We start from the raw sequence: 21,149 nt of genomic DNA, 5'->3' as shown, positions 1-21,149 counted from the left end.
CAAGGAGTTGGCGGCAGCCAATGTCCGACAGCCGGTGCCCAACACACAGAATAAACACAGACGGATTCTCGCAGCCGAAAGACCGCGCACTGACGGTGCTTTTCGTCCCATTGTTTGAGACGTACCGACGTGCGGCTGGCCTCATATAGCGCTGTAGGGGTAAGCACTATAAACGTAATCTTAAACAAAGCGAATAGTGTGCGGCTCTTATGAATGAAACGATGTTCTGGGATATGCTTTGCACAGTATACATTAACGTTGTACGTAGTTGGTTGCATGGCTGAGCTGAATGGGATGCTAACTCAGTATCACGCTCCTGGTGTTTAACGTTATCTTGCTAACTTGGCTAAGTAGTTACCGTACAGTGACATTCACCACGGCCATGAGTAATAACTAAAATAAAGTGGCCATTGGGTTAAAGGACAAGAGCCCTGATGGTCGAGTTAACTGTCTGCCACACTTCGCTTAACGTAACGTCCGCTGCTGTGGTGCGTGCTAAAGGTGGCTGGATGCTACCATAAAGGCTAGCACTAGCTGGCTGTTGAATGTAGGTTAATACCGTTGACTGGTGCTGAGGCAACCGGAGTACGGTGATACAGGCAGAGCATCATTCTCCGGCATTAGTACGACTTTCACTAAACTTTTAGTCGAATAATATTTAGCGTTTAGACAGGTGACAACAGTAACAGGCAAATTTGTTCTGAAGGACGTAAGGGGTGTTTGAAAAACGGGCAGCTAGCCATTGTTAGCAGTCTAATCAGCCATTTTCATAATCGTCTCCCGAGATGAGCACCGTGACATGCTAGCCTAGCTTGAAGGCTAACGCTGATAGCAAGAGGACACAAAGCAAGATGGCTAAAAGCTAATGAACAATCAAATGAGGTGGACGCTAATGTGTTCACGTAGAACCTTTAGCCGGTTAGCTTCACGTTATATTGTCGGAGTGCTAAAATTAAGCAGTACTATACTGTTTTTACTAGCTTGTATAGGTAAACGTTTGATCTAACGCGCCAGTAGAGTAATGTGTAGCTGATTGTAGTTTTAATAAATGCTAGCCTCTTCATACAATGGATCATCAGTCACCCCAGGCACCCTCCTCCCACCACCCAGTTTAAACAATAGATGTGAGGAACTGATGGAGTAGGAGGCAGACTATTGGCGAGGGCCATTCAGATTCTATTACTTACATTGCATGAAAGTGCTGGTATACTTTGAATTTAAAACTGTATTTTCTCTCCTTAAAATTTAGTAAGCCAAAATGGGGAAGGATCCAAAGAAGCCGAGGGGCAAAATGTCCTCATATGCCTACTTTGTGCAGACGTGCCGGGAGGAGCATAAGAAGAAACACCCTGATGCCAGTGTCAACTTCTCAGAGTTCTCCAAGAAATGCTCTGAGCGATGGAAGGTAAAAGGAATTATTCATAATATTAGATTTTATTTTCAGTTTTCTAAATTCAGTATTTTATTTTTTAGATTGTTTAAAACTGGCTGTGTTTCTCCAAAGACAATGTCTCCAAAAGAGAAAGGCAAGTTTGAAGACATGGCCAAGCAAGACAAGTTGCGTTATGAGCGGGAAATGAAGAATTACGTGCCTCCCAAGGGCCAGAAGAAGAAGCGATTCAAGGACCCCAATGCCCCCAAGAGACCACCGTATGTGCCATAATCTACACTTTCTCATTTTCTTTCAGACCATAGGGGTATTTTGAGCAACGTTTTTGGTTTTTTCCCATTTCCTTCTTTTCCCCCCACAGGTCTGCATTTTTCCTCTTCTGTGCAGATTTTCGCCCAAAAATAAAAAGTGAAAATCCAGGCCTTTCCATTGGGGACACAGCAAAGAAGTTGGGAGAGATGTGGAACAGCTCATCTGCGGAAGAAAAGCAGCCATATGAGAAGAAGGCTGCCAAGTTGAAGGAGAAATATGACAAGGTGATAATCCAAAATGACATGGAAGTTAAACTTGTTGATTTGATAGAAAAATGTTATTGTCTGTGGAGCATGGAAAAGAGCCTATCTCTCTGTTACAGGATATTGTTGCTTACCGCACAAAGGGAAAAGTGGATTCAGGACCAGCTGCTGCAGCTGATGATGATGATGATGACAATGAAGAAGAAGAGGAGGAAGGAGAAGAAGAAGAGGAAGATGAGGATGATGATGATGAGTAGCTCACTTGGGGATGGGACCTGCAGTTTTGTTTATGCCATATATCCTTATATCTCAATTCACCATCTTGAAAAACCGAAGTCAGATTGACCAAGATCATGTGTATATTTAATGTTTTTAAGATGTACAGTGTTATTCTCCTTTTCTTTTTCTTTTGTTTTTTTTGTAAAGTCAACACTACATATCTTACGTTTGGAATTTTCTAGTGGTAGTACTTTATCCCTGCCATATTATGTAACAGTCTAGGAGGACTACAAATAAGTATGAAAGTAACTAGTCCTTAGGTGTTCCAACTCAAAAATGAGATTTCTGAGTTGCTAGTGTATTTTTGTTTATTTTGAAAAATATTTTTTTATGTGCTGTCCCAATGTCTTTTTATTGTTCTTTGAATACCACTCTAATATCAAATGCAGCTGTCGACATTCAAGAATGTCTTCAATAAAGGTCGTTTTTTTTTTTTTTTTTTAACAAGTTTGTTTTTTTTTTTCCTCCTAATTTTAATCATCTCACAATATCTAAAAACTACCAAACTTCAAACTTCCATGTATTCTATATTCATTACATGCAAATAGGGCCCTTCAGTCCATCTGTAATTCTGTGTTGGGTGTTTCTCATCTTCCTCTTGGGTTCAGGTTTGTTAGCAGCCCAATAATGCGGTCAGCAAGCTATTTGATAGTTTTGGCGCTGTGGGAAGCTTCTAGGTCTTGCTGTAAAAGGAAATAATCTCTATAAAGCCTGTCAGCAGTGGAAAGCAAGAAGTACTCTAAAATCTAGTGGTTCAGTATTAGGAATGCGGCAGTTGTAGCTCCTTTCCTAGTACTGAGCCACTAGATGTCCATGTGTGGTGGATCTTAATCCTCTGTCACCGGCCTCAGTTCTCTGTTTGCAAAGCTCTCCCAAGTTCCTGATTTGACTTACCTTGACAATCTTCTCTTTATATCACATTTCCCTTTTAGACAGATGTTTAAATACAGCAGTCTGCAAACAACTTGCCTTTTTCACAAATGAGACTTAACCTCTTGTGGAGGATAACCATCATTATCTGCAAAACTGTCAAGTCAGTAGTCCATTTTTTAAGTCTTGAATAATAAATGTACCTTTTTCAATCAAGTTCACAATACTAGTTAATCTATGAGTAATTCAGAGTTTGAGGCTTTTTATGTAAACAGATTGCTAATGGCACAAATGACTAAGGATAATTGACAAGTAATAATTCTTACTTACCAGTACTGGACTCATAGTATTATTAAACCAGAAGGTCAGATATTTGACAATAGCAAGTAATACGAACACAATTAAGGATATCACATTGTTCTATTGGAAAATAAACAAACTTTTATTGATTTTAACAATTTAAGAAAAAGATATTGCCTAATGGCTGTTATTTCCAAAGTGCTAAGGCATTCACATCCTCAGCAATGTTTTATAAACTCTCTGGAAAGTAAGAAACATCGATCATGCTACAGTAGTTTGAGCAACCTCAATCCAGAAGGTGGCGCTATGATATAAAAAACCTGTATGTGTATGTGTGTGTGTGGCATTAAAAAACTTTAAACTACACTTGTTTTGTCATGCGCACACAAGTGACAAGTCCATATAGGTTCTACAGAGTGTTTTTTTTTTTTCAGGATGATAATGACTCCATCTGTAGGACACGGAGGATCACTGCCTGGTTTAAAGGGACAGCTGTTAGCAGTCACCCAAAAAATGATCAAAACACCAGATTAGGGAATTTCTTTTGTAGGAATAGTTTTTGCTTTCCTCCTGGGGAGTTCCAGAGGCTTGGATAATCAATGCAAAAAGCACAAGAAGATGCTCCACTACACAATATTATTATGGATGTCTTTTATTCCCAGCCAAGTACCAAATGAACATAAGAAAAGTACTCCTTCTCCGAGTGCTCTCTTTCCCAAGGCAGGGACCTTTTGTGATCCCTTGGTCGTATTGAGTTGCAATTCCCTGTAACTGGAGGCAAGCTCACAGGCACGGTGGCCTCACCATCACTTAGAGGGGGTTCACATGTCCATTCATCAGGCTTTTCTCAGTAGTGTTTTCCCTTGCAGTAACCGTTCTTAGAAGTGTTAGCGAATATGAATGAAACCTCTGTGTTCTCCTTTCAGTAGGTCTGACACACAAACAAGCTCAGTGTTCCTGCATGTAGTTAACATTAGGGTCACAACAGTTGTTTTTTATTGGAAGCAAGCATAAAGATGGTAAAAGCCCTGTTTCTTTAGAAAGAAGAGTTTAGTGAGTCCAGCAGCAACTGAATTTTGAATATTAAATAAAAAGTTAATAATTCAATATCAGTTGAAATGATTAAAAATGAATTACATTTGCTCTAAAAGATATTGCCTTGTAGTTGGCAAATGGTTTCTGTCTGTTTGACATTGCTCTACAGTATCATGTCAAGTCAGTTTTGAGACCTGTGATTCTGAATAGTTTTTTCCCCTTCTTTTCACTCCCTTTTTACCAATTGAATGAATGCCATTCTGTCTCTGAATGAACCCCCCCCCCCCCCCCCCAATCTGATATGCAACAACAAAGTCTGCCTCTAGGCTACCTAACTGCAGGCAACTGTTCAGAGAGTCCATTTCATGCCTACGCTGAATAACCTCAATAGCAAAATCCATGTCGAGAATATAAAACATACTGATTCAGTAAACCATAGCTGGATATACTATTAATGCTTTTTACCTGGTAATTTTTCTTCAACCGTTTGCTTTTTTCACAAGCAAATAAATAGAAAAGAAAATGTAATCTGCTTCACTCTCAAGTCCCACGAAACTTTTTTTTCCTCCCCAGCTGCAGGATTTGCATAGAGTGATGTCAAAGAGGCGTGTCAGTCAGGATTACAAACTGAACAGATTGAGTAATCACCATGGATACAGCTTTAATACTTTACCATTTGTTGGGCTTGTGTGGGGGCTGCACAGTTATGGGATTTTACCTTTTAGTGCCACGTCTGTTTTGTGTGCTATTATTACTTGATTTTGTAACTATGGTCAACAAAGAGGTGCTGAAGAAGTAAACTTTATAATGGATTCTACCGGATGTAGGAGGAAATATATAATTATTATTATTCACTTTGTGGTAAGTTGGCCTGTTGGTTGATGTGTTTTGATAACTGGCTTCAAATTTTGTTTAGATGTCTATTTGTGTTTAAGGCTTCCAGCACATTTTACATATCTCCAATAATTTCATTACTTCAGAAGTTGACAATTTATGCTTGCTTCGAAACTGTGACTCCTTGCCTTCTTCAGGTGTTTATTACTACATCATCTCATAAACTTTCATCTGGAAATAGGGTGAATGTAAGTAGTGTGAGGGAGCTTGCAGATATCATACTAGGGCAGCATACGCTCCCCTCCTGGTATCCTTCGTCTGTTGATGCTGTGCTGGAGCATGGTGAAGTAAGCCTACACCCTCATAACAGATGGCAAACACAGATGGCTTTCTCCAAAACTGTTTACTCGTTTCAAGTGAAAGAAGACACACTACCAGGTTAGTCATCTTTCCCCATGTAAGCGCATATGCATGTTAGCTGAGAGATTATTTTTTGAAATATTAATGTGTAACTTTGGGTCCCCATTTCAAATATACTTCAAATTATTCCATTTTGACATAACTTTGCTGCTCAATCCACTATTATTATTATTATTTATTATTTATTTATTTCCACTGTGTTCACAGGAACAATTGTGGGAAAAGTGGAAACACAGTTTGAGAGTCTCACAGCTATCACATACTCAGTTCAGGAGGATGACGGTGAGAACCTATTCCTTCTCAGCCCTTTCTCGGGGGAGTTCCTATTAACCCGCAGCCTGGATTTTGAAGCACAAAGGTTCTACATTCTCACAGTGGAGGCGCAGCAGGGGGATCTGCAGGTATCTGGTATCAGGGTGTATTTCAATTTGCTAGATGTGAATGACAACCTCCCTGTTTTCAGTCAAGATACCTTTTCTGCAGTGTTATTGGAGAACACAAACATTGGAACTTGTTTCCTGTCTCTGAATGTGTCAGATAAAGATGAGGGTAAGTGTGCAAAGTGAATATAAAATGTTACTACCATCATACGTTCAATGGATTTTACTTTCACCTTAACCCTTTTACACATAGTGATCACTACATTGGACAGCTATTCAAAGGCCGTTTTCTTGTATTTGTGTCAGTGTGTACTTGCACATAAACCATTACATTGGAAACTGATGTGTCACTCCATACCCTGCCACCCACTCCAAAGGTGATGTTGTCCACCTAAGTGGGCATTTAAAAGACAAGATGTTAAGAAAAAATGAAATTCAAAAATATTTTTTCATGCCTACAGATGAATAAGAAAACTTAAGAAAACAATCCTGATTGAGGTTGTCATAATTCATGCACGAAAGGGTTAAAGCAACATTTTCCTAATCTTCTGTTGTCCAATTTTGGTGAGCCAATGTGAATTTTAGCCTCAGTTTCCTGTTCTTAACTGACAGGAATGACGCTCAGTGTGGTCACCTGCTTTTGTAACCCATCTGCTTCAAAGTTTTGAAGTATGTAGAAGAGCAGAAGAAATGTTCTTCTAAATATTTTGGTAGTAGCAAGTGATTATTTAAGTTACAGTTGTCCTGCTGTCTCTGCTTGAAGCAGTCCAGCCATTCTCTTCTGACCTCTGGCATCAACAAGGCATTTTCTCTAACAGAACTGCCACACTGGACATTTTCTCTTTTTCAGACCATTCTCTGCAAACCTTAGAGATGGTCTCCAGATCCATCCAGCACTAACAGTCACACAACATTCAAAACCATTTAAATCACCTTTCTTTTGCCTTCTGACACTCAGTTTCAATTTCAGCAGTTTGTCACGACAATGTCTACATGCCTAAATGTGTTGCTGCAATGTGATTGGCTGATTCCTTTGTGTTAAAGAGCAGTTGAACAGCTGTACCTAACAAAATGGCCAATGACTGTACATTATATTACATAAAATATATAAATGAATCCTGCATTTGTAGTAATACAGGATACATTCTATCCGCATTGCATTATTATTATTATTATTTTATTGGAGCTGCTCCTCAAGCAAATGATTTATACATTCATCTAGTCAGTGGGGATCACACCCATAACCATCCCTGTATTTCACTGTTCAGATAAAGTTAATGAGAGGCTGTTGTCAAGTATTCTGTGGAATAGTGTATTTGTTAAGAAAACATATTTCATATAAATAAAATGACAGAAAGGAATCAGCAGCTAGATTGAACTTTAGCCCTGTAAGTCATTGATGTAAAACCACACATTTTTCACAGTTCACATTCAAGCGCCTCATTTTGCCCTTCGATTTATACAGGTTTAAGACAACTGCAATGAAAATATAAGGATTATGATACAAATGTGTTTTCAGAAAGTATAATATAATGCATTTATCATTTTTAGTTATGCTTCCAAGAAAGGTCTATAATCGATGTCTATAACTGATATCTTACTTGACAACAAGTCTAAACCCATTTTATCCTTTTTAATAATTTACATGCTATATTTTCTTGTCTGCAAGGTGATAATGGAAAAATGACACTGAGAGTGATCAGTGGTGACGACGAGGAAGTGTTTGTCACAGATTCAACTGGTACCTTATGCCTTAACAAACCTCTGGACAGGGAGAGACAGTCCTACTACAATCTGACTGTGGCAGCCAATGACTGTGCCCAGCCTGCATCTTTACAATTCACAAGTACAGCGCGTGTTATTGTGATTACTGAAGATGTCAACGACAATGCTCCAATGTTTGTGTCAGCCGAAAGTGTTAGTATACCAGAAGACACTGCACTGCATTCTGTTGTAATAACTGCTCATGCTGAGGATGAAGACGCTGGATCCAACGGGAGGGTTTTGTATTATTTAAACACCTCCGGTGGGATATTCAGCATTGATAACAGAAGTGGAAAGATATACCTGGAGGAGTTATTAGACAGAGAAGAAGTAGATACTCTGACTGTTACTATAATAGCTACTGATGAAGGCTTACCCATGCTGGCAACCACTATGAAACTCACAGTGCATGTTGAGGATGTGAATGATCATGACCCTGAGTTTTTACAAAGCAGTTATAACCTGACAGTCAGAGAGGATATCCCCAGGGGAACAAGCCTGCTGCAGGTTCAGGCTCACGATCAAGACATTGGATCCAATGGACAAGTACGGTACATGTTGGCCCAGATTGGTCCATTTGTGGTGGACATAATTCGAGGAGTTCTCACAGTCATGGATGAACTAGATAGAGAGAGGGACTCAAACTACACATTGATGATAACTGCTGTAGATCGGGGGAACATACCCAGATCTGCTAGTGCTGCAATCCATATCACAGTGATGGATGTCAATGACTTTGCACCCCAGTTTGTTCCAGAAACATTGACCATTCATGTGAAGGAGAATGAGGAGGATCCAACTCAGCTAACATATCAGGTGCAGTAAAATTCTGCTGAAAAACAACAGCATTTTAATGTTTGTCTTTTTATTTATTTATTTATTTTCTGTTATTGTTTTTTTCTTTTTGTTTTTAAAATTTTGCCAGGTCTCAGCTTTGGATGAAGATTTAGGAAACAACAGTCAGCTTACCTATTTTATAGAGAAAGGAAATGGATATAATTTATTTTCTATCACTCCCAGTGGCACATTTCATATTTTGCACACCTTAGACAGAGAGAAGGAGTCGCTATATATAGTCACCATCACTGCTGTTGATTCAGGTAACTTATATCCAAATAAAATTGCACGATACTTAATTCAGTATGGAAATAATGGTCTATGTTTTTCTAATACTCACTTCACACTGTTTGATGATGACTTCCACTGTCATTTGAAGGACTGCCATCCCTAACAGGCACTTTGACTGTGCACATCATAGTTGACGATGTCAATGATAATCACCCAGAGTTTACCGAGGAAGTCTACAACACCATAGTGCCTGAGGACAGTCTTATAGGCACTGTGTTTGCTGTGATAATCGCTTCTGATGTCGACGAGGGTGTCAGTGGGGAAGTAAGGTAAATGTGATAATTTGTTTCTTAAAACAAAATGCTTTTATAGTATTTTGATAATCTTCTGAATTTAATGACTGTGTTATATTAGAGTAACTTTCAGGGTTTTGCATAGCGCACTGCTTTATTTTTATTTGTTTTGTTTAGCTATTCTATGGAAAACCTCAATGTGCCTTTCGCCATTGATGAAACATCTGGAGAGCTATTTACAACAAACATACTGGACAGGGAGACAGTGGCCATTTACAATTTGGAAGTGACTGCGAGTGATAAGCATCCCATTCAGCCTCTGTCCAGCTCTGTGCTTGTTACTGTACTTATTGGAGATATTAATGACCACTGGCCCCAGTTTATGAATGGGCCTTATGTGGCCTATGTGCCAATCGAGTTAGCTCCAGGTGAGAGATTACCTTTCTATTTGACAGCTATATGTTTTATTCTGGGTAATATTGGCAATCGTATTAATATTGTATTATCCCCCCCCCCCCCCCCCCCCCCCCCCCCTTCTTTTTTTTCTGCAGGCTCTGTTGTTTGTGCAGTGAGAGCATTAGATGACGACACTGAGATCAATGCAGAACTACATTATTCGTTACAGGGAGAAAGCTCTGATATGTTTTCAATCGATCCTTACAGTGGCACTGTTTTCACTTCAGCAGCTCTACAGTCAGTGGATGATGTTATTGTCACTGTGCGTGTGGAAGATTCTGGGGAAGATCCCAAATTTGACACCACAACTATTAGTGTCAGGTTTCAGAACACCGCTGATTTCCCAAAGATGAACGTGGATGTTCTGAGTTATTCCCTCACAGAGGATGAGCGAGTGGAAACACTGGTGGCTGTGGTATCTGCCCTGAGTATTAGAGCTGAACCTGTCACTTTTTATCTCGCTTCTGGAAACTTTGAAAACATGTTTCACATCGATCATTCAAGTGGAGCCCTGATAGTAGAGAGACCATTGGATTTTGAGAGCAAAAAAGAGTTTCCTTTGTTGATAGAAGCCAGAGACTCAGGCCTGCCTCCTTTCTCCTCTTTTTCTGAAATTCACATAAACATCACTGATGCAAATGATAATTTCCCACAGTTTACTCAAGCTGAGTACAGGTGTGAGGTTTTTGAGAACTCCCCGCCTACCGTGGTTTGTGATGTACTTGCAATTGATGCAGATTCTGGCTATTATGGCACAGTGCAATACAACATAACAGACGGAAACCACGGTAACTTCTTCACAATTGACCCTGAAAATGGTTACTTGAGTACCACTGTAAGTTTAGACAGAGAACATATTCCTGAATTTAATTTAACAGTTGAAGCAGAAGAACTAGAAAACATGCTTCACAAAGACAAAGCAACTGTTATCATCACTGTTTTAGACAGAAATGATAATGCCCCTCTATTTTCTCAGATTTTTCTCACAGAGGTGTCTGAAGATACCCCTGTTGGACAGACAATTATAAAAGTCACCTCTACAGATGATGACACTGATGCCAATGCAGTGATTAATTACTTGATAGTTGAGCAAAGTGATGACATGCTTTTTAATATTGATTTCACCACTGGCTACATCACCGTTGAAGGAGTTTTGGACAGGGAAATGCAGGATCATTATATCTTTAAAGTAAGTGCAAATGATTCAGCATGGAGTATAAGCACAGATGTGACTATAGTCATTTTAGACGTCAATGATAACAGACCAGTATTTTCTGAACATTTCTATAACATTATCCTCCTTGAAACAAAAGATGAAGAGGCATTTGTTTTGCAGATTCTTGCTACAGATGCAGACATTGGGAAAAACAGTGAGATTTTCTATGTTATTGACCCTCCACATGAGGAGTTTTGGCTGAACGCTACCACTGGTGAAATCTATACAAAGCAGCCCATGATGTTACGTGACTGTAATTTTGAAATCTATCAATTTATGGTTACTGCTTTTGACCGTGGCAGTATCCCCCTACATAGTAATGTCACTATCAGAGTAAGATTGGAACACTACAACAACCACCCTCCTATGTTTTTCCCTTTACAACCCTTGATGGCTATTCCTTATCACCTGGCTGTGGGAAGTGAGGTGGTCCAGTTTACAGCAGTAGATCTGGATGTCAATGGCAATAGTAGCATTAAGTATTTTTTGAATGGAGGAAATGCATCTGATTTCTTTTGGATTCAAGGTGACACTGGAAAACTAATTTTAAATCAGACTTTAGGAGAGAATGAAAATCAGATCCTCACTTTAATAGCTGTGGCTGAAGATGAGGGCACCCCCCCTTTAACATCCCAAGCTGAAATCACTTTCCAAATTACTGGGAGGAATCAATTTACTCCGAGCTTTAGCGAATCTTATGTTACTTTCTCTGTCCCTGAGGACCTGCCTGTAGGATCAGTAATAGGAAATATTCAAGCAGAAGATGGGGATTATGGTCCCAATGGGGAGATCACATACAACATTACCCCAGAAAATCAATTTTTACCACTATCTGTGGGAGAATTTTCAGGACTGATAACACTGATCAGAGAGCTTGACTTTGAAGAACAAAGTATTTATCATTTCCAAATTAAAGCTAAAGATGAGGGCTGGTTCTCTAAAACTGGCACATTAAATGTCACGGTGTTAGTCATGGATGTGAACGACAATCCCCCAGTCTTTTCATCCTCAGAGTACATAACATCAGTTCGTGAAAACTCAGCTGTTGGAACGAATGTTCTCGATGTAACAGCCACAGATATTGACTCAGGTGCAAATGCACAAATATTCTACTCTCTCATTGGTGGCCATATAGATAAATTTGCAGTTGATTCAGGAAATGGCACCATCACCACTTTGGCCATGTTTGATTATGAGCAAGAGCAGATGTTTGATTTAACAATCAAAGGTTCCAATACTGGAGGACATGCTTTATTTAGTTTAGCACATGTTGTCATCCAAATCTCAGATGTTAATGAGTTCACGCCTAGATTCATCAAAAAAGAATTTAACTTCTCAGTACTTAAAAACGTGCCTATTGGAACTGTTGTTGGAAAAGTGATGGCTACAGATGGTGACCGAGGCACTGAAGGTCAAGTGTTTTACTTTTTGTTTGCCAGGAAAAAAAAAAAGAGCTTTGAAATTCACGAACGTTCTGGAGACGTATATACGACCAATAGTTTGAGGAAACAAGGCAACAGCCATGTAGTTTTGAAAGTTCTGGCCAAGAACTCTGGTGTTATTACTGGCACAGATATAGATGAGACTTTTGTCCACATCAGTGTGATTGACACAAATGAAGCTCCCATGTTCACATCTCCCCGCTATATGGCGAATGTTACAGAAGACACCCCAATTGGGACATCTGTTGCAACTGTGAGTGCTGTGGACGAGGACTCCATTGTTAACTGGAATCATTTCTTCTTCACCATTGAGCATGGAAACACCAATTTCTCCTTCTCTATTGATCCATCTAATGGTATCATTTCTGTGAATTCTCCACTGGACAGAGAAGTCTGGCCAGTCTATAATCTTACTGTTATAGCCACAGATAATGGCTCTCCACCAGCCACTGGGACTACTAATGTCATTGTGACTATTGGTGATATTAATGACAATGCCCCCAAACTCACATCAACTGAAGCTCATGTGAGAGAAAATCAACCTGAAGGCACCATAGTCACTAAATTAACTGCATTTGACTCTGATTTACCACCCAACCAAGGCCCTTTTATGTACTGGTTATTAGACTCCTCGGTGGCCAGTGCTTTTTCTCTCACTCCTGATGGAGTTCTGCTCACCACCCGCCCAATTGATCGGGAACAAATCTCTGCATATCAAGTGCTTGTGGCTGTCAGGGATTCAGGATTTCCCTTGCCACTATCATCAACATCAACCTTCCACATCCGGGTTGTGGATGAAAACGACAACCCTTCAATGGCAAGAAATATCTTTATTGAGGTGAAATATTTTGGTAGTTCTTTCCAAGGTGGCATGATTGGTAATGTCCATCCTGAGGATCAGGATGAGTCTGACAGATTCAACTGCACCATCAAAAGTGGGCCAACTCACATGTTCACAATCCTTAATGGCACATGTGAGCTGTGGTCTTTTCCCTTTCAAGGCGAAGCTACGTTTAACATCTCCATTGAAGCTACAGACCAGCTGCACTTTCCCGTAAACAACAGCGTCTACGTTAACTACAAAGGTTTTACAAATGCTTCTATAGACAATTGTATATTATTCTCTTTGTCATCATCTTCAGTAGAGCAGTTTTTGTCTAATAACTATTTGAGGTTCGTAAAAGCTCTGGACAGTCTGTTTAACCTACAAGCCTCTAAGACTCATGTATTTGGAATCAAACATATTGGGTGGGAAATCCTTCTGTTGGCTGCAGTCAAAAATTACAACGGTCAGTACCTTAGCAGAGAGGTGGCGAGTGGTATATCATCTGGACACAAGAAATTACTGGAGGCTCAGAGCAATGTGACAATTTCTCACATCACCAGTGATCCATGTCTGAGCAGCCCTTGTCAAAATGGAGCATCATGCCACAAAAATATTTACATCAGCCAGGAGGTTGCTGTCCTTGAAAGTGTAGCGGTCATCTTTGTTGCACCAAAGAAAGAGATTTTTAACTGTACTTGTCCATCCGGATTTACTGGTTCACTGTGTGAAGAAGAAATTGATGAATGTGAGCTAAATCCCTGTGAGAATAAAGGCACATGTGTGAATACAGTGGGAAGTTTCTTCTGTCACTGTCAGGTTGGCTTCTCTGGTTCCCACTGCGCTGCTGATGTCAATGGATGCCTGAAGGTGAAGTGCCAAAATGGTGGGACTTGTATCCCCTCCGAGGATGGATATCAGTGCCACTGTGTGCCTGGATTTGGAGGTACATTTTCTCATGTATAGATAGATAGGAAAAAAATTAATATGTGAGAACCAACTGTTAATTTGTTTTTTAAAATAAAACTTCTTTTTTTAATTTAATTGTTTCAGGAGAAACCTGTGATGAGTTCATAGACTACTGCAAATCATCACCCTGTGTTCATGGTATCTGCATTAATTCACAAACAGGATTCTCTTGTAATTGTCACTTTGGTAAGAATGATACATAATGCTAGATGTACATTTGTCTACAAAAGTGTAAAATCTTAGGAAAGACACACTTTCTTGCATATATTTAGAAAAAAAGGGTTGCTTGTAACAAACTGTATACAAATGATGGACATAGCAAAGCTGATGACACCCACTCTTTAGTTATGTCTCATTGTGAAGCTTTAAGCTGAGCATTTTTTAGCATCATTTTTAATCCAGGAAGAGTAATAACTCGTCAGTCACAAGGTAAACCCACTCTAACACCTAATTTATGCTTCAACTGGAAACTTCACAATGTAACCTCCAACATAAGTGCAAACTCGTCAGTCCCCTTGGACACATGTAGGTTACACTGTAGGCTCTACAAAGATCTAAATCAGGCCTAAAGCATGCCCTGCTTTATTTTCCTTCTTGACTCTAACTGGGGCCACAATTTACAAAATAAGTATAAAATCAACACAAAAATATTTACTGAGGTCGAAGCATGGGTACCAAAGTGTCATTTATCCACTGACTGATGTACAGGCCTCTACTTTATGGCTCGTAACTTTGTCAACACATCTGTCAATCAAAGTGACTACCCCTAACTTGAAATTTAACAAAATTCAAGAGTGGTTGTATCACCAAAGGTGGTGTACAGTGGTTAAAAAAAAAGAGAAATTAACTATTGAGACCAAACTCATGTTCTGTACCTGGCTATAATCATGTTCATTTTATCCTTAAGTTGATTATTTTAAAACATACAAGTCAATGGGAACAGACTGATTTTTGGAGCCAGTGTCAAGTAGCCATTTAAAGAACGGCAGTTTTTTGTGTGTGTGTGTGTGTTCATTTTCATCCACAGCAGACATACATAGCTTCGGTCTAAAAAGTGAAACCAGTACAGAATTGACTTAAATCTGCATTCATTGTCATGTGTACCAGTTTGTGACTCCTCTGGGTGCAAAAGATGTTCTCAACTCGCTTGGTCTATGAAAGCTTTCCTCATGAGATTCCGGCTGAGCCACTAGTTTCATGTCATACTGAATATAAGATGAGATTAATTGTGTAAACTATGATGCATATTAGTGTCCAGAAGAAAGATAAAGCTTGTCTATATGAAGTATTCCTTGCATTATCAGCAAGATCCACCGTTTGCTTGTTATACAGTTTCAAAACACCAAAATAGCAACAGCAAAATGCTCAGCCTAAGACCTCAATGGGTGATATCAGTGGCTATATATGCTATCTGTTTATGCGCATATATGAAATATGCTAAGAGGTTTTCTAAGAATTAAATGGGAAAAAATAATATGGAACTCATCTTTATGTTAGGAGTCAGTGGAGTCCGGTGTGAGGATCACAGTTATGGCTTTGAGGAGCTGTCCTTCATGGAGTTTCCACCACTGGATCGTAGGACTAATTTAATCTCTTTGGAGTTTGCCACAATGCAGAGGGACTCCCTCCTCCTCTACAATCCAGGAGGTTCAAACAGCAGAGAGTTCTTTGCACTGGAGATACTGGATGGAGCAGTACATCTCTCTTATGATCTGGGTTCAGGACCTGTGAGGTTGCAAACATACAAGCAAGTTGCAGATGGATATTTTCACAGTGTTATTGCCAGGAGGATTGGCAGTGTGAGTTTTAAATATATCAGTATAAGAAAACAACAACGAAAAAAACCAACTGCCAGGTCACAGGGTTGCCTGCAGAGAAATGTTTACTCATTAGAGTACTTTGCATTACATGAGCAACTTAGCAATACATTTACTTCTGAGTATACTGATCTTTTAGATCAGCAGTTTCTGAAACACTTAGATCAGCCCAACTGGCACCAACAACAATGCTATGTTTAAAGTCATTTAAATCATCTTACATTCCCATTCTGTTGCCTTAATCCCTTGAGGTGCTGCCATGATTAGTTGATTAACAATGAGTTTGACTGTTGTACCCAACAAAGTGGCTAATAGTATGTCTACTATCAATGGATTACTCATTTAAATAAGAAAATGACTGTTTACTTGAACTGCAGAAGTAATGTTTTGTTTCTTCATTGAAAAAGTAATCTGAGTACTTTAATACATTAGCATGTTTTATTGAATTTGAGTTACATTCATATATCTTTTTATTATTTATTGCATTTCACAGATGGGTTCACTGCATGTGGACAACTGCACGGATGACGAAAACAATAGATTCTGTTTTTCAACGAATGATGGAAGTATTTCAGAAAGGTAGCAGTGAAATATTTAATTGGAATATTCCTCATTTCTAATTTTCATCTTCATGTAAGCAATATTTTTCATTTTTCAATTTTTTTCTTTCTTTGTCTTTATCGCCAAATAGGACACTTGATGTTGGCAACAGTAATATGACCTTTGGAGGATTAAGAACTACTGAAGCTATTTTAGTGCATCCTTCTCAGATAAGAGCCCATGACTTTGTTGGATGTATCCGAAACTTTCATGTTAATGGCATCCTCCTGAGACCCTCAATGGCCCTAGCGGCATATAACATCTTTGACAGGCAGGCTTATTAAAATTAGTGCATGTAGATGTCTTTATACTTTAAACATTGCTGGATACATATTTGATACATATTTGAGCTCATATATATATATATATATATATATATATATATATATATATAAAATGTCTTACTGTTTATCTTTAGGTGTCCTCGAGCAGCAGTGTCATTATGCTATAGTGTCCCATGCAAGAATGGTGGTGTGTGTCATGACCTTTGGTCCAACTATTTTTGCGAGTGCAAAAGCCCTTTTACAGGAAAAAACTGTGACAAAGGTATAAATAATAGTGCATATGATATTGAGCTTCTGTTTTAAAATCAGGTGCAGAAGATTAAATTGAGTTTTTTTAAACTCTTTTTTTCAAACAGAAATGTCAGAGGAACTTGTTTTGAAATTTAATGGCAGTGACTACATTGATTATGTTATTAAGGAGAAATTTAAGAGAGACTACCTAATGAAAGAGATTTTGGATGAAAATTTGGGATTAAACAGAGACCAACAAACGATTAACATCAAGTTCAAGACCAAACATGATGGTGTGCTGATGTTTATCCGTGGACAGAGAGCATATATTATGCTGAAGGTAGGTGAAATTCATTTAACTATATACACGTCTTGTATTCTATATTCAAGTATGAAACTGTTTTTCCCCTTTATTCAGATAAAAGACAAGAAGCCTGTCTACATTTTTGAAGATGCACTTTTGGGACACCTGTCAGACTTCTCTGTGGACCGTCCTGTGGCTGATGGAGTTTGGCATCTCCTCTCCTTGTTCAGCAGGGGACAGAACACTTTCCTCTCTGTGGATGGTAAACCAGTTTTGAACATCACTGGCCAAAGTATGGATCTCACTCCACTTAGCGTAGAAAAGATCACTCTTGGTGCTGCTCCCACAAGAGAAACAGTCAATCAATCAGGTAAAGTTTATTCTTAAAGTCAGTTTTTAAAATGCCAACTTTTGTACAACATGTGAAATGAAGGCCAGAAAATATACACTGCATACAGTCTTGTCATTGCACTTGATGAGAGTTTTGGATAACTGTTTAATCAGACTGGATCTTCTTACCTGTTTAAACTGATCACTCTAAAAGCAACATGTACCAGTAGAGTTAAACTGAAGGAGTAACGTGGAAGTAAGTGGACCTCTGAACCTTCTTTGTTTTTTATGACAGGGTTCAGTGGATGTGTGCAGTATTTCAATGTGACAGGTTACTCTCTGCCTGTCAGCGGACACAGCATAATGGTGGATGTCAGGCCAAGCTCGACTCTCACCCAGACCAACTGCAGCTTTCCGCATTTTTGCCTCCCTTCAGGATGCTCTGAGAAGGATGGTCCCAGCAGGACTTGTCTCTCACACTGTCAAAATCACTGGACATGTGAACCTGGTGTGCAGAACAACTCCTGCATCTGTTTACACAATGTTACTGATCATTTCTGTGATATATGCATCTCCACAAAGGATAGCCATGATCACTGCTCTGAAATGCAAGGCAACCTGCCACTGTGGCTCATTGCTGTGGTTCTTCCTCTCATTGCCATTCTGGTGATTGCAGTAATGTGTGTTGGCCTTTACAAAGTAAGACATTCTCATTCAAGATGTCAGAGTGCGAGCTTACCAGTGAAAACAGAGCATGGGGCAGACAACAAAGCATTTTCGTTTGATGACAAACGAAAATGCACAATGCCCACAGAAGCTCTGTCACCAGAAAAAGGGAACAGACCTGACCTCATGAGTACCAATCAGTCAAAGTCAAGTGCAGAGATATACTATGATAACAGTCTGTCAAATGTTCAGCCATTACCAAAGAGTGAGGTTGAGTATTATGAAATCGGCAGCATCTGTAGTGCATTTCATTCAGATGATACCTCACTGAAACTCAGCTGGCAGAAGCATCTATACAGCTCAAAATGTGTGAAAGCTGATCCGAAACAGTGGGGAGATTTGAGGATGCTGTTTGCAGGATATAAGAAAGAAAGCTCTAGTGATGACAAAAGCTCCCCAAAGCCTCAAAATGTTACTTTGATAAATGAACAGTTGCTGAATAAGTTTCATTCAAAACAGTCCCAGCAGACAGATTCTTGTTACACAAAGAGATTCATACAGCCAGAATTCCTGGAGCCAATGCAATGTCTCACTTTTGAAGAAATTAGCAAGCTAAACACACCTGTGAAAAAAACATTGCATCAGTCAGCTCTGAAATGTGCAGTCACAGACCAAATCACAATGGTGGATGACTCATGTGATAGTGAAACACAAGGCATGCTTATGTGCTCAGAGTCTGAGTTCAGACAGTTTTCTGTTGTCACTGGTGGGAATTACATACATGACCATTCATTAAGGCAACAACAGAACCTACCTTTCAACCCAGAGAGTATTCCCTTAGGTATATTTGAGCAGTGGGAAAATATTTTAAATATGCACCTACCTTTTAGCAGCTATGCCCCTGTATTTGAAGATATTGCATGCCTATCCAGTGAAGCCAGTAATAGTAATGACATGCAAAGTGACATAGAAGAAATTATTTGATTTTCATATCACCCATATAGATTTAACAAAGGTTTCATCTGGATAGTCTAACTGTTGCACATTTTAGAATTTTTGATATTATTATCTATAGTTAAAATGTCTACTTGATCAATAACATAACAACATAAATTAATTACTGAGTGGACAAAGAACCTGTTCATTTTTACTTCATCAATGTGTTGCTGGTTATCTTTAAAGACTTGTCAGGTAAAAGTTAATTATGTATCTTCAGAATAGCCAGAGATTTTGTCTCACAGTTCACTTTATATGAACACACATAGATCAATAACAGCATTTAATCTTAATGGACAATAAAATTGTTCATAGGCTTCAAATTGTTCTCAATATCTAGACATATTTCTTTCACCGATTGTTTTTTAATCAGTTTTTTGATGCTGCACGAAGATGCTGTTTGCATACTGGGAATAGGGAACTAGTTAAAACATGCAAAAGGAAGGTTTATACTAAAGAGTAGGGATGGGTACCGGTATCCGGTGCCATGATGGCACCGGTTCTGACATAAACGGTAGTACCCAGACCGAAAAGCAGCGCACATTTCGGTGCTTTATTTCGGTGCTTTTTTTTCCTTAGCTGTGATACACTTTAGATTCTAGCCAATCATTTTACGTTTCCAAGGATAGTAGGCGGGTCCAGGTATGTACGTTCTTTTATTTTTTTTTATTTTTTTCGCCTGTCCCATTTGGTTCTTTAGCCATCAGAATTGTTGTCTGAAGACCAACAAGGATACCCAATGGATTTACTTTGCCAAATGGATCATCGTGGCATTGCCGTATTGGTCCATTTGGTCGATCTTTGTTTTTATTATTTATTATATTTTGTTTTCAGATGTTACAGACGGGACAGTCATGAGTGAGAGATAGGAAAGGGAGAAAGAAAGAGGAAGGAAAGGAAAAACAGAAGGGGAGAGGGACAGTGAGAAAGGGGGGGAGAAAAAAAATAAAAATCTCCTGGATCACCTGTTGAGAGAAGAATAGAAAACAAGCAAAAAAAGACAAAAAAAACAAAAAACAAAGCAACATACTAAACACAACACCATCGCATTAATCTAGCTAAGTGTAAACAGCAGTAAATACTAAATATTCAATGTTGTTGTGCAGCACGCAGGACAGATGTGCTTCGAAGTAGCAGCCAAGAAAGGTGTAATTTGGGTCTACGAGCAGTGAACACCCGTGTGCATACCTGTGTGGATCAGCGCGCTTGTATTCCAAAGGTTTCTCCATGTAACGATCTGCTAGGGAGTGTGGGGGGGCCACAGCCCCGTCCTCCAGGGTGTGAAGCAGGTATGGAGGAGATCAAAACTCCAGACATCCAGAGGCCCCCAGAACACAAGAAACCATGGAAGACCAACAGAGGGGCAGCCGCGCCACTGTTCCAGTAAGAGCTGAGGAGAGTCCCAGATGAGGGTTCACTCAGCAGCCGCGGAGCAGAAGCCAGGGGGAGTTGCAGTGACGCGCCCGTGAGCTCCGCCGGCCGCCAGCTGTGCCTGAGTGACCGAGCACCAGGCCGAGAGGCCGGGGGCACCCCACCCCCGAAGTGGCCCGAGCGAGCCCCAGGCTCCAGGCCCCGATAAGCGGCCGCCAAGGAGTGAGCCGGTGTGTACCTGGATGCCCACCCCCAGACACAAAGAACCACCAACGCACCGACACCTGAGGGAGTCCGCCACCGGCAGGGGAAGTGGTGGTAGGTGGAGATAGGCCTCCAAACCTTGGAGGGCCTGAGGTGTCCCCAGAGAGGTGGCGTCTGATACCCAACCTGACATATAGACACAGACATACAGGCACACACAGACACAAACATCCATTCCCCCCCTCATGCTCTCATATGCACTCACTCCACACTCAACCAACGTGGAGACAGA

At 39.8% G+C, this 21,149-nt stretch overlaps 2 protein-coding genes across 3 annotated transcripts; both read left to right on the top strand.

Annotated features, from left to right (window-relative positions):
- Position 1: 1 nt before the first annotated feature.
- hmgb1b (high mobility group box 1b) lies at positions 2–2,662 on the top strand. 2 transcript variants are annotated; one of them, XM_085379580.1, is made up of 5 exons: positions 2–159; positions 1,250–1,405; positions 1,505–1,650; positions 1,752–1,926; positions 2,025–2,662. In XM_085379580.1, exons 2-5 carry the CDS (start codon positions 1,259–1,261, stop codon positions 2,160–2,162), a joined length of 606 nt encoding a protein of 201 aa, XP_085235706.1. In that variant the 5' UTR covers positions 2–159; positions 1,250–1,258; the 3' UTR covers positions 2,163–2,662. The 2 variants fall into 2 exon arrangements, with proteins under 2 accessions (XP_085235706.1, XP_085235707.1); XM_085379581.1 differs by lacking the exon at positions 2–159 and adding an exon at positions 604–623.
- A 2,308-nt stretch (positions 2,663–4,970) lies between these two features.
- LOC146654446 (protocadherin Fat 4) lies at positions 4,971–19,408 on the top strand. The gene is made up of 15 exons (XM_085379583.1): positions 4,971–5,250; positions 5,421–5,661; positions 5,851–6,192; positions 7,693–8,603; positions 8,713–8,887; positions 9,004–9,184; positions 9,326–9,576; positions 9,700–14,031; positions 14,139–14,240; positions 15,552–15,853; positions 16,365–16,450; positions 16,563–16,742; positions 16,890–17,017; positions 17,112–17,660; positions 17,916–19,408. The coding sequence occupies exons 1-15, from the start codon at positions 5,197–5,199 to the stop codon at positions 19,268–19,270; spliced, it is 9,189 nt and encodes a 3,062-aa protein (XP_085235709.1). The 5' UTR covers positions 4,971–5,196; the 3' UTR covers positions 19,271–19,408.
- Positions 19,409–21,149: the final 1,741 nt, after the last annotated feature.

Source organism: Rhamphochromis longiceps, linkage group LG14 (assembly GCF_057381845.1).
Source record: "Rhamphochromis longiceps isolate RC_006_pf linkage group LG14, R_longiceps_female_GT1.1, whole genome shotgun sequence".
Lineage (NCBI taxonomy): Eukaryota > Metazoa > Chordata > Actinopteri > Cichliformes > Cichlidae > Rhamphochromis > Rhamphochromis longiceps.
The sequence above is the reverse complement of the archived record's forward strand: the minus strand, read 5'-3'. Positions and strand labels throughout refer to the sequence as shown.